Raw genomic sequence first — 15079 nt, forward strand, 5'->3', positions numbered from 1 at the left:
ACAATCACAGAGATTGAACTTGGTGACGGCTGTGTGTGCCCGTCCACCCCTGACGCTGGGCTTCCCGAACTCAGAGAAGCCAATTTGAAGCAACAGAGCAGGGGACCTGGACCCTTCGCTCTCCTGACCCAGTCTCCAGCAGTATGGCTCGGCTCAGACTGGAGGGGCAGGCTGGGCTCATAGTGCAGCCTTGCACGCTGAGAGCACGCACCCTCCTAGGAAACCACAGACCCCTCCCCGAGGGCGCTGCCCTTTCGTCCCCTGTGCGGGCAATGGTTGCAAGAAGAAAAAGGGACAGGGACCACCGAGAGGCACTCCCTCCCTCCCGTCACTCCCCCAAAGAACCCCCTACAAGATGATGCATTGGGCGGAGTCGGGAAGGTCAGCCGGGTCATGACCTTTCTGCCCCACGTCCTCCTCGGGTCTCTGCATTCTTTGGCCTCAGGAGACAATCTTGAGGTTCACAGGAGAGGAAGTGAAGTTGGAGCCTGCTGGGACAGACGGAGGGGACGAGGACTGTGCCACCTGCTGAGAAGTCTTCGGTTGGGGGCCCCGCCGGGGGTGTGACACGTTTCAGAATCAGACGTGGCGCCAGCAGCTCTGACCGTGGAGTGGTCCCCATTGCTTTTTCCACACATAGAATCCTGATTGTGTTTCCTTTTATTTTTCTTCTTCTTCTTTTTTTTTTTTAAAAAAGGCAGTTCAGAAGATTTACATCATAATGGGGAGTGAATAAATACCAGCACTTATGGTTCTTATAAATTTATGTTTTGAAGACAGCATAGCACTCAAGAGGAATTCGACTGTTAAGGTCGGTGGAACCTAGGGAAACAGAGCACTAAGTCAAGACTGAGGGGTTGCCAAAGGCAGTGGCATTGACAATGCAACCTGTCTGTCCTCAGGAGGCCCTGTCCCTGGGAGTACCAGGGAGTCACCAACCTGTCCCCCTAGGCACATCCCCACGGGAGACCCCTGGTAGCTGCAGCCTGCGCTGTCAACCTGGGCTCAGCCTCTGAGCGCAGGCACTAACTACTCCGTAAGTCCCATCTCTGTCAATGTTCACCAAAGGAGACAGCTGTGAGAATTAAGTCAGCGGCTTTGTCACTCAGCGGCCATGTGACCTTATAGAAGCCTTTGACGGGGCGGCACCGTGGCGCAGTGGGTTAATCCCCTGCCTGCGGCACCGGCATCCCATATGGGCGCCCGTTCTGGACCCAGTGGCCCGGGAGGGCAGGGGAGGATGGCCCAAGTGCTTGGGCCCTGCACCTGCATGGGAGACCAGGAAGAAGCACCTGGCTCCTGGCTTCCAATCGGTGCAGCGCCGGCCGTGGTGGCCATTTGGGGAGTGAACCAATGGAAGGAAGACCTTTCTCTCTGTCTCTCCCTCTCACTGTCTATAACTCTGCCTCTCAAATAAATAAAATCTTAAAAAAAAAAAAAAAGCCACCCTTGACTTGCTCCGTGCCTCTATTTGCCCTAATCTCACCACCCAGGACTGTCTGGGACAATGAACAAGAGAAGCAAATGCACTTTGGAAGCCCCGTGTGGATTTGGATTTTGCCCCAGTTGGCTTCTGCTGACTGATGGTTAATTGGCAACGCTCTTTTTCCCCCTCGGCTTCAGTTTTCATAAAAAGCTCCTTTGGGGCTCCTGGCGGCCTGGCGACCAGCAGACCTTCTGCCGGCCTGGATTAGAACCCAGGCTTTCAGGAAGCTGCAGAGTCTGAGCCTGGTCTCTGCCAGCCAGAGAGGAACTTCATCTTGACCTTGCTTCTCCCTTCTCGCCCGGCACACACTCAGGCCGCCTGTGACCCACCCAGGCGTGGCACCACGGCGCTGTGCTTGGAGGCAGATGTTTCAGTGTGAGGGGGAAAAGAGAAGGAAGAGAAAGCGCAGGGCTCCATGCTGACCTTGTTAAGTGTCTGCTCAGCTCATGAACCTCCATCTCGGTGCTTTTGAATTCATTGAGCTCCTTCCGGATGGCAGCCTGAAAGGAAGACAAGTCCGTAAGAGTACAGAAGAGGCAGCTGGAAATGGGTGCCTTTATTTCATTTGGAACTATTTTTTCCTTCCACAAAGTCACACTCCTGGAAAGGAAAAAAAATCACCTAAAATGTCCTTTAAATTTTTTTTTTTAATTTGAAAGGCAAAGAGAAAGAGATGGAGACAAGACAGACAGAGATCCTCCAACATCAGCTGGTTCACTCCCCAAAAGCTTGCAACAACCAGGGCTGAGCCAGGCCAAGGCCAAGACCCTAGAACTCAGTCAGGGTCTCCCATGTGTGTGGCAGGGACCCAACTATGTAAGCCATCACCTGCAGCCTCCCGAGGCATGCACCAGGTAGGAAGCTGGAATCAGAAGGGAATCTGAGACTTGAACCAGGCTCTCCCATATGGGACGCGCTGTTCCAGGCACCATCTCAACCACTGTGCCCAAATCCCTGGGCAGCGCTGTTCTTTAGAAAGTGCTAAGATTCCCTGATGCTGCAATGCCAGATCGGATATTGCCCAGGCATCTTTTTCTTCCTCTATAGGGTCCTGAATACCCATCTAAATGCTGAGTTCAGGAGAGGATGTCCGACCTAGAGGGTAAGCTGCAGGTGTCCCACGTTGGATTATCTGGGTTCCATATCCAGCTCCTGACTCCAGCTTCCTGCTAACGTGTACTCTGGGAGGCAGCAGGTTGGCTCAAGTGATTCAGTGTCTGTCACCTACCTGGCGGGACCTGGATTGAGGTCCTAGCTCCATGGCCTCACCCTTGGCCCTGGCCCGAGGCTGTTTTGAGCATTTGGGGGATGAACCAGCAGATGTGAACTCTTATTTGTCTATCTGTCCCCCTTTCTCTCTCTGCTTCTCAAATAATAAATAAAATAACAAAAATGCTTTGAGCAATGGCTACAAGACTGAGAAAAAAAACATTCAAAAATGTTAATTTCTCTTCCTCTTTAGGTAAACAAACCACAGGCAAGCAATGCCTCAAGATGGACATTTTCAGAAAGAAGAAGAGGAGACGGCCAGCTGCCACCTTCCCTTGCATTCGCAAGGCCTTAGCTCTTTTATAACCTTACTGACCCTGAGGGGATGCATTTCACTGTAAGAGATTTCCTGCAGAGAACCTCATACATGGGGGCTGGCATGGTAGAGCTGCGGGTTAAATCACCGCTTTCAATGCCAGCATCCCATATGGGTGCAGGTTCAAGTCCCAGCTGCTCCACGTCCAATCCAGCTCCCAGTTGAAGCACCTGGGAGAGCAATGGAGAATGGCCCAAGTGCTTGGGCCCCTGCATCCACGTGGGAGACCCTGGCTCTTGGCTTTGGCCTGGCCCAGCCCTGGCTGTTGCAGCCATCTGGGGGAGTGAACCTGGGGAGTGACTGAGGATCTCTCTCTCTCTCTTGCTTTCCCTTCCTCTCTGCCACTCTGCCTTTCAAACAAATAATTTTTTTAAAGAGAGAATAAGAGTCTCCGCTCTTTGGTCTGTTCACATTTCGATGACACACTTGCTGGGGCCCTGGTCTATCTGCCTGCCTGCCGCATTGTGGTGGTGGCTCACCCCGAGTTTCTGTACAGGGAGGAGACGGGCGCTGTGTTTACAGAGGCGGGATTGGGACCCATGGCCTGACCCAGCACAGAGTTCTGGGAGCAGTCTTTCTGCGTCCAGCTCCTGCAGCCCCGCCAAGTACGGCAGCCGGCCTGTGCCTGAGCTTCCAGCTATGCCTTGATCCAGGCAACAGGGGCTGGGGGGCCTCCTGCTGGGCTGTGTGTAGGGGAACCAACTCCCCCTGGAGTGCAGGAAGGCACGAGGAGGTCCCTGTCCCCCCAGTCTCCGCAGGGAGGACCATGGTGGGGAGGCTGACTCTGTCATCTCCTCCCGAGGCTCCACTGCCAGTCACAAGCTGGGTACAGTCATTATTGAGGGCTGCATTTTTATAAAAATGAATTGAGAGGTAGGGTGGGGGGAGAGAGACAGAGAGACAGAGAGGAGAGGGAGACAGACTCCAACTGCTGTTCACCCCTCAAATGCCAGCAATGACCAGGGCTGAGCAGAGACTGAAGCCAGGAGCCGGCATCGGAATCCAGGTCTTCCTGTGTGGCAGGAACCCAGTTACCTGAGCCATCACTGCTGCCTCCCGGGGTCTACACTGGCAGGAAACTGGCTTCGGGAGGTGGGATGCTGTGATGTGGGACGCTGAGGTCCTGACTGGAGTCCTAACAGCTGGGCCAAGTGCCCGCCCACCTGGACTATACATTTAAAGGTCCCTTGGCCCTCTGGGACCTCACAGTGCCTGGGTTAGAGTCAGGAAGGACCAGCGGGCTTCATCTGGGCCCCTCCCGTCTCCCCGCCCCCTGGGCTTACTTTGTCGGCAGCGGTGAGGCGGGTCCACGGCTTGTCTGCCCGGCGGTCATAGTCCTGAGCATCGGCCACCTCCACGTAGTCACTGAAACGGATGAGGATCTTCCGTTCCCGCAGTTCTTCCACCGTGGGCCTCTGACTGAGCTGCAGGGAGGGAGCGAGAGGGACCAGGTCCTTTAGTGCCAGCCGAAAGCAAGGCCCAGAGAGGCAGTGAGCGGATCACACAGCGAGTGTGCGGCAGGGGAGAGACCAAGGACCGTGACCTTGAGAACCAACGGGTCTTTCCAGGGCTCTCAGAGGCCTGGCCCAGGCCTAGCCAGAGGGCCAGCTGGTCTGCCTTTGTCCATCTCACTGCAGTATGTCTTTACTATTTGCCTGTCCTTCTGTGGGGCTCTGGGTGCCTGCCGGGGGTCCCTGGGTCAGTCCTGTCCTGCTAGGTGACAGGAACCTCGTCCAATGATGCTGACCTGCCTGGATCTGTGGGTCTATATCTGTGTGCTCAATTCAGTGCTCTCTGTAAGATGGGTTTCTAATGCATCACACACATGTATGCATGCTTGCCCCCTGTGTTTTAAATATACAAAAGTGTGTGAGAGTCCTTCAGGAAGTCTGTGGAAAATGGAATTAAAAGATCAATTTATTCTGATGCAGAGAAATTTTGAAATGAAGGCATAAATTGGTCATAAAACAGATTTTTGTGAACTTCTTTGAAGACCTCTTGTAGGCATGGATTTCAAGAAATTTCTGCACCAGAACAAGCCTACCTTTTAATTCCTGATTCCACAAACTTTTTCAAGGACCCTCACTTGTTGCACACAGTATGCAAGCTCTGGGTATGGCAGGAATGGCAAAATTGGTGGCTTCTGAGATTTCAGAGCAAAAGTTTCTAACAGCCTCCTTGTGAAGTTCAAGTGGAAGGTGGGTCCATGGATACAGAACAAGGAGATGCTGGGATACCCGGGACTGGTCCTTTGAATGGGTCTCTGGTGAAGAGTCGCAGGAGCGAGGAAGGAGACAGGCAAAGGAGAGCCCTTGTTTTGTTAACCATCTCCTGCTCTGCCCGTGAGCCTCCGTCCTGTGTGCCTGAGCAACACGAGGCTGACGTTTCCATCATCTTTTCGGGCCACCAGGTTGGCTTCTGGAGCTACCCTAGGAGGCTGTCAATTCATGCTCCACCCATGTTACTTTTTTTTTTTGACAGGCAGAGTGGACAGTGAGAGAGAGAGACAGAGAGACAGAGAGAAAGGTCTTCCTTTTGCCGTTGGTTCACCCTCCAATGGCCGCCGCGGCCGGCGTGCTGCGGCCAGCGCACCGAGCTGATCCGAAGGCAGGAGCCAGGTGCTTTTCCTGGTCTCCCATGGTGTGCAGGGCCCAAGCACCTGGGCCATCCTCCACTGCACTCCCTGGCCACAGCAGAGAGCTGGCCTGGAAGAGGGGCAACCGGGACAGAATCCAGTGCCCCAACCGGGACTAGAACCCGGTGTGCTGATGCCACAAGGCAGAGGATTAGCCTAGTGAGCCGTGGCGCCGGCCTCCACCCATGTTACTTAAAAGCCATCTTCCCTCCAAGCCCTGCTCTGCTGATGAACGTCATTCATGGAAGACGTAGTCAGATACGAGTCTCACCGCTCAGGCCTGGAACACGCACACGCACACAGGGAATCTGAACCACCCTGGCTGTTTTCGCTCTGTGTCGCGCAGCTGCCAGATGCCCTGGTTGGTGCTGAAATGCCCCAACTTGCTACCGCTGCAGCAGAGCCCGATGAGACGACAGCCTAACACAGTGCTACTAACCACGCTGGTGGTGGGTCCCCCGAGCCCTGGCCAGGACCGAGGCGCCTCTGGCAGCTCCTTCTTGGCCAATGGTGGGATGCTCTGGGGATCGATGTCTGGTGGCAAGCGGAGCTGGCCCACTGGCCTGCACTGCACAGAGCTCCTCTTTGAGCTGGTTCTGGGCTGTCCTGAGGTAGCCCTGGACATTCTGGCTGCCCTGTCCAGGAAACCATGGGTTCCCCAAGGCTGCATGTCACAGGTCACTAGAAACCCTGGAGTACCCCCACCTAGGGGAGACGGGTGTGGGGAGAAACACCCTCCCTCGCCCATCAGCACATTCTGCGATTAGTCAAGTTTTTCTCTGCAAAATCACACGATCTTTTTTAAGGCTAAAAATTCTATAAATGAAGTGTTTTTCTATGATTATCTTTTAGCAAGCAATTTTAACGTGTGGGAACATTTTGGGGTTCCAGTAATCAACTCCAATAACCTTGATGAAAACCTGATTTAAATGTTTTTCTGAATGTCTAGGCCTCTTGGTATGAGAAATGAGGGGTTACGACTGGTCCCTCCCTCATAGCCTCATGGTCAAGGACACACTTGGGACTAGCTCACACAGTTCTCCCATCCTTTTTGCTATCAGCTACAGGGACTGCATGCACCATGTCTAAAGTCTAGGTGGTCTCAGGGATGTGCAGGGGTCAGCCCTGGCCTGCGGTGAGCTCACGTAGCTCTGTGCCAGGCCACAGCAGGGTGATACCCTGCTGGCCATGTGAGTGATTACACGCCTACTCCTTTTTAATTGGGCTGATCTTTGGTTTGTCACCAGATGCTTGGGATGTTCTGAGGAAAAACAAAAAGTAATGAGAAATACAAATGGTCACCTTGATCATGGGGCTAGTCCAAGGTCTCTGAATTTCTTCCTTTGCCTGATAATTTTAGGGCAAAAAATTCACTAATAAGCCTTTTAAAAGCTCATCGTAATGGGCCTCTTAACCCTCTCTATGATTTGAGTGTCTTAAAAACACTGCAGTAAGATAGAAGATACTGTGGCATCTTGTGTGTCATCAATCAATTAAACGTTCAACATCACCCAGGAAAAGTCTCAACAGGGCATCTGTTCTGAAAGAGGTTCTTGCTACAGGGCAAGAGTCATACAGATGTCCATGACCTTGTCAAACCATGCATTTTGGGGGTTAAAAATACCTAAAATGACCAGTTTTATGAGCTCTATCTATACGTATTTTCAAACATCTACATGGCATGTATCAGTCTTTTTGACATCTTCCTAATCCAGTCACTCAGTTTGGACTTAGCCCAATACAGTCAAATAGTTCTTAGCTCATAGTGAAAAGACAGTATTCAGGAAAACAGCAAAGACCCACTGTTTCCCAGGGCTGTAGCAAACAGTCAGATTCTCCTCGAACTACTGATTTTCATAATGAATTTCTGGGGGCTTGAAATTGTACTTACTGTTGAATTGTATTTAGTGTAACTGAAAATACGATGCAACGGACGTCAAGTTGCTCGGGTGCAGGTGGGAGCCACAAAACCAAGTGACACTGAATGTCCCCAGCCAAAAGGACGAAGGGTCGGCGAGCTGAGTTGGCCAGGGCACCCCTGGAGGAGTCTTATGGTGCCAGGGCATCCGAGGAGGGGAAGCGATAAGCCAGGCAGGCACAGGGCCACCAAGGCTGGTACAAGAAGGCTAAGGGGGAGGGGGCAGTGTCCCAGCCTCTCCCGTCCAAGCTCTTGGCACGGAGAACCACGTCTCACCTTCCGAGTCAGCCTTCTCTTGATCTCTCTTTTCTCTTCTTGTTCCTCTTGTTCATTCCGAGCTGTAAGAAATATTTAAGATGCTTTTTACTTTGGTACACAGTGTCACCTACAGGTGCATCCTCTGACCCCTAGGGCAGGCTCTAGGCCAAGCACCTGCTTGAAAAAGGGGAAGAGAGAGAGAGAGAAACTCCCATGCGTCCCCTTGCTGGGCCACCCTTGTGTCTGTGGGGACGCTTTCCAAACTAACTGCATTGTTTCAAGTTGCTGGTGAGCAGGTTGGCTTTTTCCTTTTGTTGTCCTTCATCACGTGGGGCTTCGAGTCCCCAGGCAGGGACCTGGCTTGAGAAATGTGGCTACAAGGCAAGCAGCCCGGCAGTGCTGTTGGGAGGAGCATTTGACAACAGGACATGGGCCTCCCTCACTCCCTCTTGGGCTCCACAGAGACAGAAGGGGGCTCCTGGTGATGGGGGCTGCGTGTCTGGCACACTCATGGGGGAAGAACTGAATGAAGACTGGTCTGGACTTGCCGTCCAAGGAGAACAGGGCAGGGCCAGGGCCAAGCGCAAGGCTGGCTGCTCCGAGAGAAACTTCAAAACGCTCACCTTTCACAAGCCCTGATTCCATTAATTCTTTGAATCTTCCAAGAAGTCCACAGAAGGTGTGTGAGGCCAGGGTGTGGGATACAATGGCCTGCATTTAGACTTGTAAGGAGTGTCTTAGGAGAGCAGACTGCACAGCCTAAACGTTCTCAGATTAACATGTGGGTGACTTACTCATCAGATTGGGTAAGAGCCGTAGGGAAGAGGGCCTAGGGAAGGGAGCAGAGATGTGGAGGACAGAGAAGGTGGTTCATTTCTCCAGGGCAGCTGTGTGACCTTGGGTAGAACACTGCCCTTCTGGGAAATACCAGTCCCTATAAGGAGACAGGGATACCGGGCTAGTGTTGAACAAAAGTCTCGGACAGACCAGTGCCCAAGGAGCCTGGCACTCTCACCCCACCCTCCGTCTCCAAGAGCAATGGATAAAGGAAACCACTGCTTGATTTTGGCATGGGGAACAGGGATCGCCATGATCCTTAAAACCACACTCGCTCAGCTGTTCTTTGAGAAATCAGTCCCCTGGCTGCATGGGTGCCCACTGGTAACTCAGCTGTGGCTTCTGATTGTCTTAGGATGGGACAGGTCTTTACAGGTGGGGAACCCCTGTGCCGAGAAACGGGGTGGCAACTGTGGGCTCCACTGCCTCAATCTCCCTTCCTGGCCAGTCAGGAGGGCAGCCACCACCATCACAGCCAACCCACGAAGAAGGTGACAACATCTCCCACTGCGACAAACATGGGAGCTGGGGAGTGGAATTCAGGACCTATGTGACCCCCCCAGGGTCACAATTTCACTGCCCAGACTGTGTCCCCCAGTCGGGACCTTGTACAGAGCAGCCTTGGAAATGTCCACATCCTGCTTGGGACAGGGTTCCCAGAGGTGGCCCCAGGGCCTTACTATTCCACCGTGAGAGCTCCTTGGAGTTTAACCATCCTTTCTCCCTTATCAGGGCAGTCTTGACAAACCCAAATTTCTCTTAGACAAAAACCCATTCAACTAGTCCATCAGCAATATTTTAGTATGAATTAATCTTTCAGAGATAAATTGGGCAGTGGACAGCAAGACCCAAAGACAGGAGACCTCAGTGACATTTGTAAAAAAGGCACATCTCTCGGGGATAAAAACCTATGGAACTAGTCAGCCATTAACAACTTAGCATGAATGAGCCTATTAGGGAATGAAGTGGGAGACAGCAAGAACAGGAAGAGCCCAGTCGGCCACATTTGCAGGTGGCAGAGGAATGGGAGGGACACAGCTGGTCGCCCGGCCCGGAGGCAGTTCGAGGGCACGTGGGTAGTAGGTACAGAAGCCCAGCATAGTGGGGTCCACCCCGCCTCCCACTCCTGGCTTGTTAATGACCACAGGGAAGCAGTGGGGGGTGCAGTGACTGGTCCCACCCAACACAGCCATCGAGTTGGACGTGCAGTGCTGCTCTCTGGCTTCTGCCCTCATGGTTGGCTTGGGGCTGGCCCACCTTCTCGTTACTGGTGACAGATAGACCTCAGACTCCTGACCTGACAGGCCCCCTTCTGAGCCATGAAGGTCGGCAGCCCTCAGAGGCGACTGGGCGTGGCGCCTTCATCTACGCGTGTCTCCTGGGTCCCTCAGAGGGGCGGGGCCGCGGCTACCACCGGTGGAGCCTACACTTTACTTCCGAGCCATTTACAAACCCAGTGTCATGGACTCTCAGGCAGAGTGCGCTAAGACAACTGCATCAGGCAAGTGGGGAGGGCGGCCAGCTGAGGCCGGTGATGGCATTGCCGGGGCGCCCCCCACCCCCGCTCAGAGTGTGCTCATTATGTGGTCACGTGTGCATAGGCTCTCATTGGCTGCTGCACAGAGCAAGGCTGCCGGTGGGCTCAGGCGGGGGTGGGGTGGGGTGGGGTGGGGGGTGGGCCGGAAACCCAGCCCAGACTCAGTGGGGCCCCTGCATCCTGTTCCTCCTGTGCTTATTTAAGGCCCAGAAAACCACTGAGAGGACGACTCTGGGAGCATGGCTCCTCACCCTAGCAGACATGTCTTCTACAGATGCCATATAATAATAATAAAAAAAATAGAAGGCAGGCAAAAATAAGAACCCACGGCGAAGACAAGGAGACTTTTGAAAAGCGCTGTGGGAGGTGTGTGTGCAACCTGTTTGGATCCGGGCAGGCAGCTCCCCAGTTGGCAGCTCTTTGGCCAGGCCAAGAAGGAACAGAGCTGTGGGAACAAGCTTTGGAAACACCCCCTTGGTGGCCACCGCCCCCTGGTTGAACTCAGTACAAGCAAATGACAGGAAAAAAAAAAAAAAAACACAAAACCCCAACCACAAGGGACATGCCTGTCGCCTGTCAGCTCTCGGGAGTTTTCACCTTAGGGAAGGCTCTTGGTAGGAACCGCACCCTTGCGCAGCTAAGCGCTGGGTTTTCAAACCCGAGTAGCTCCCGGGAGGTTTGCAGCCTCTTTGCATTAGGCGTCAGGTCAGAAGCCGTAGATCCTGTGAGGGAGGGCTGCTCCCATGAGTAACCCACCCAGGGACCCACACACACGTCAACAGAGGCATGTTGGAGACGCCCGCGGGTGCACGGCCCGAGAGAGGAGGAAGGTGCTTTAGCTGGTTTCTCATTTCAGGACTAGTGGTTCACCTTTTGGCTTTTCTTTCTCCCCAGCAATGGAAAGCTGATCATGGATCAGACATGGAGAAAGTTCTGGTTCTGTTTTTAGCCTATTGAGCTTAGAATCTTAAGGTGCCCTTGAAGGGTGATTGTTGATTAGAAAACAAAACAAAAAAAATAGACCCTGGGGCCGGCGCTGTGGCGCAGCGGGTTAAGCCCTGGCCTGAAGTGCCGGCATTCCCTATGGGCGCCGGTTCTAGTCCCGGCTCCTCTTCTGATCCAGCTCTCTGCTAGGGCCTGGGAAAGCAGTAAAAGATGGCCCAAGTCCTTGGGCCCCTGAACCCCTGTGGGAGACCCGGAAGACGCTCCTGTCTCCTGGCTTCCAATTGGTGCAGCTCCGGCCGTTGCGGCCAACTGGGGAGTGAACCAGTGGATGGAAGACCTCTCTCTCTCTCTGCCTCTCTTTCTCTCTCTGTGTAATTCTGACTTTCAAATAAAATAAATAAATCTTAAAAAAAAAAAAAATAGGCTCATTAATGGAGGAAGGCCAATCCTGAAAAGAACTTCTCCAGGGCGTGGGGGAAGTGGTGTGGGCGTGGAGCAGTGGGCCAGGAAGCCGCTCCAGGCAACCGCCAAGCAGGTGTGTGCACTGGAGCGGTGGGAGTGCCGACCTCCCACCCCAACACCCAGCCTCAGCAAAGCCGGGAGGGCTGACCCAGGGACCAGAACTCGGGGAAGCTGGGGAGAAAGAGCAACCAAGAGCATCCCAGCTTCCCTGAAGCGAGGCCACCCAGCCACCCAGTCTGAGCTTTCCCATGATGGACTGTGGGGTGTGTGTGTGTATGTGTGCACACGCGTGCGTATAGAACACTGCACTTCTACAGCACCCCGCAGGGCACGCTCTGCTCATCTCGAACGAGAAGTTAGAAGGCTGCAGGTCAGGTCAGGGAGAGGGCAGCGAGAAACACGCGGGGAACACAGCTTGTGGACTCTCCCGAGGAGAGCAGTGGTGAGAGCAAGCCCATGTGAACTCACTGCTTTGACGGATTACTGAATATCTACCTCTAAACTGAGGCACATTCAGGTGCATGAAAGAAATGCTGGATTTAGTGTTTTGTATTCTTTTTTAAAAAAATTATTTTTGGCACCAGGTGGACTCTCTGGTGCAGGACACAAAGAATATTACGAACAAGAGGCTTGGCTGTCCGCAGCCTCGGCGGTATGGAGTTTTCCTTGAATGACAGCGCCAACCAGGCAAACCCCTGGCCAGCTGGGGGAACCCTGAGATGCACACACAGCACTTCCCCCTTGGAAACACTTTCGTGGACTTTAAGAAATTTTATCCACAGCAGCCGGCTGCCAGGGAAAGTCAGGTTTTTTTTTTTTTTCTTCCAGGGCCTGTTTTCAAAGGGCTATTTCCCTTTTTTAAGCCTTGTATCTCACATCCGGGGTTTTACAGACAATTTGGCTTAAGGGTGAACCTGACTTTCCTCAAAGCCATTGAACAAGAAGCTTCCTCACTCTCATCCTCCAGCTTCTCTCGGACTTTATAGGAGGTGGCTGCAAAGTCGCCCGTGGAAAATTCACGTTATCTTTTCATTCCATTTTCCCACCCACTGTCTGATGGAAGTGCTCTCGTGTTAGGTCACGGAAGGGAAACAGCTGCTCACCATCCTCCATCTGTAGGCTTCTAAAGAACAAAGCGGGCCGGTGGCACAGAGTGGACCCAAACGTGCCTTCCCTATGGGGAGCTGTCTTTGGGGTTCAAGCACACAAGGACAACGGCTCATCCAGTGCAGGGGCTCCCCCGTCGTGTCCTCACAGGTACAAGGCAGACACCCGGGGCGCCCACAGTGAGACCCCCCCGCCACAGCCCCCTGCCCCATTGGGTCCTCGCCACGGGCCCAGTCACTCACGTTTCAGAATGTTCCTCTGTTCCAACTCCTCCGCAGTCGGCCTCTGGCTCAGCCGCCTACGGAAAAAATCCAGGAAAAGTTTTTGGACCATATCATATCCTCCGTGGGTCATTAACCTCCCCTTCCCCGGCAGACTCAGGAGACACGGGCAGCGGCTGCCGTTCTTCTTCCATGCTGTCTCTGAAGGACTGGCTCTCGCCACGAACGCCTCCTTAGTTCCTCAAATTCAAGCCCAGGAAGGGCGCCCTGCGTCATGTCACTCATGTCACGCAGGGCTGACCCCTCCCCGCCTCCCTCCACCGGCCCCTCCCCCCCAGCCCTGCGCCTCTGGTGCCCCAGGCAAGGGATTGAAACTTCCCTGGGACTCCTCACTTCACAGAAGCCCTTTTCTTTCCTGGTGGCCTCCCGACTTCAAGACCGTGGCCTCTTGCCCTTCTCCGCCCCAACCCCGGAGGCTGGAGCTTGCTCCTTGCTCGGTTTGCACCGATCCAGTCAGGCCACGGAGAGGCTGGGGGCCCCAGGGAGACGCATGCAAAGAACAACGGCTGCTCTTCTTCTTGTCCACACCCACCACCAGCACAGCCTTATTAGGACGTGCGATGACAAATGGACAGGCCTACAAATGACACTCTTGTTGGCTGGGCATGCCATTTAGCCCATGCAAGTGAAACCTCACAGCGAGGGCATTCTATGATGCGATGGGGGGTGGGGCAGACAATAGGTGGGAGAATGGGAGTGGCATCAAGAGGACATGGGTGCGGGAAGGCCCGAGGGATGAGCCACACCAGCACAGTGGGCCTGAGCAGGGACAGGGACTTTGGTACTTTGAAGCTCGTGGGCATTCTGGGACAAGCCTGCCACTCCTAGCAGTCTGCTTCTGCCATTGGGATGAAAGGTGTGTGAGATGAGAACACTGGGGAATGGATATAGGGCTTCCCCAGAGTCCTGCACTGGAGCCTAGGGGGTGAAGAGGGGTGCTGGTGTGGAAGCTACAGTCAGCCCGCTCCCCCTACAAATATCACACAGATAGCTAGAATTAGCAAGGCGTGTACGTCATGGGATCTGCAGAGGGATCCTTGCATAGAAACAGAGTCACGCAATGCTTAGCCACAAGGACGCATTCTGGGAAATGCTGTGTTGGGCAGTTTCGTTGCACAGACATCACAGAGTTCCCTTACGCTGACCTGCACGGGATTCAGCCTACTGCTATGCACCCGGGCTAAGGTGCACCAGGCCAGGGACCTGAACTGGAGATGGCAGGCAAGTGTAACAGAAAGCTCAGCATTTGTGTATGCAAACACACAGTCACAGTGAGCGTCCTCGCTGAGCCCGATCGTTCCGCTCCATTTCCAGCCTGAGGGGAGCACCTCTGTGCACGCCATCTGTCGCTGACCCAAACACGGTGATTGGGCCCGGCTGTGTAAAGCCCACGCAGTCTCCCAGTGTGGGATGTGGGACTCACTGCTCGCTGCCACGTGGATTCCTCTTTACTGCCCCAGGGTGGACAGCAGCGGCTTCTGTGTGTGACACTCCCGAATCACTACTGCACCTGTTCCGGAGGGGCTTTAAGGCCAGAGAGAGGACCTGTGGCAGACACCTGTCTTATAAATAAACCAGCAGCTCCCTGAGACTATAGGAAATTGTATTCCATGGTGTTCTTAAGCTTTTAAGAACATCCTCCACACTTATTAGTCATTCTCTCCTCAAAACATCCCTGTGCTATAAATGTGAAATGCATTTGGTCTTTGGCCCTGCCTTGGAATTCCTGCATGGCAGCAGGAGATATGCTAATGTGGTGACTAGGGAGGGGCGGGGCAGGTGGCCAGGAAGACCACGAGATTGGAGGGTTGAGCCTCTCAGCCCCACCCACTTCTGGGAAGGGGAGGAGGAGGCTGAAGGTTAGGCTCCCTGGAAACTCTTGGACAGACTTGAGGGAAGTGCAGGTTGCAGAATGCCTGCAGGTGCTGGGAGGGTGCTGTGGCCAGAGGACTTGGACCAGCTGTGTCTCCCACCCCACACCTTCTTCTTTCCTTTGCTCCACCCGGCTTCCCGGCTTTTCTCCTGCAA

General features: G+C 53.8%; 1 protein-coding gene across 20 annotated transcripts in view; it reads right to left on the bottom strand.

Moving 5' to 3' along the window:
* Positions 1 to 642: 642 nt before the first annotated feature.
* PHACTR1 (phosphatase and actin regulator 1) overlaps positions 643 to 15079 on the bottom strand; it is a 581745-nt gene continuing 567308 nt past the window's right edge. For all 20 annotated transcript variants that reach the window (XM_051855837.3, XM_051855839.3, XM_051855844.3 and 17 more), the window contains 5 exons: positions 13013 to 13068; positions 7901 to 7962; positions 4355 to 4495; positions 1910 to 1986; positions 643 to 822 (listed from right to left, as the gene is read on the bottom strand). In XM_051855837.3, coding sequence (XP_051711797.1) covers positions 807 to 822; positions 1910 to 1986; positions 4355 to 4495; positions 7901 to 7962; positions 13013 to 13068 — 352 coding nt within the window. In that variant the 3' untranslated portion in view covers positions 643 to 806. The remainder of the gene's footprint in view (positions 823 to 1909; positions 1987 to 4354; positions 4496 to 7900; positions 7963 to 13012; positions 13069 to 15079) is intronic.

This window comes from Oryctolagus cuniculus, chromosome 5 (genome assembly GCF_051225735.1).
Source record: "Oryctolagus cuniculus isolate XC-2025 breed Fujian yellow rabbit chromosome 5, ASM5122573v1, whole genome shotgun sequence".
In the NCBI taxonomy this organism is placed as follows: Eukaryota; Metazoa; Chordata; class Mammalia; order Lagomorpha; family Leporidae; genus Oryctolagus; species Oryctolagus cuniculus.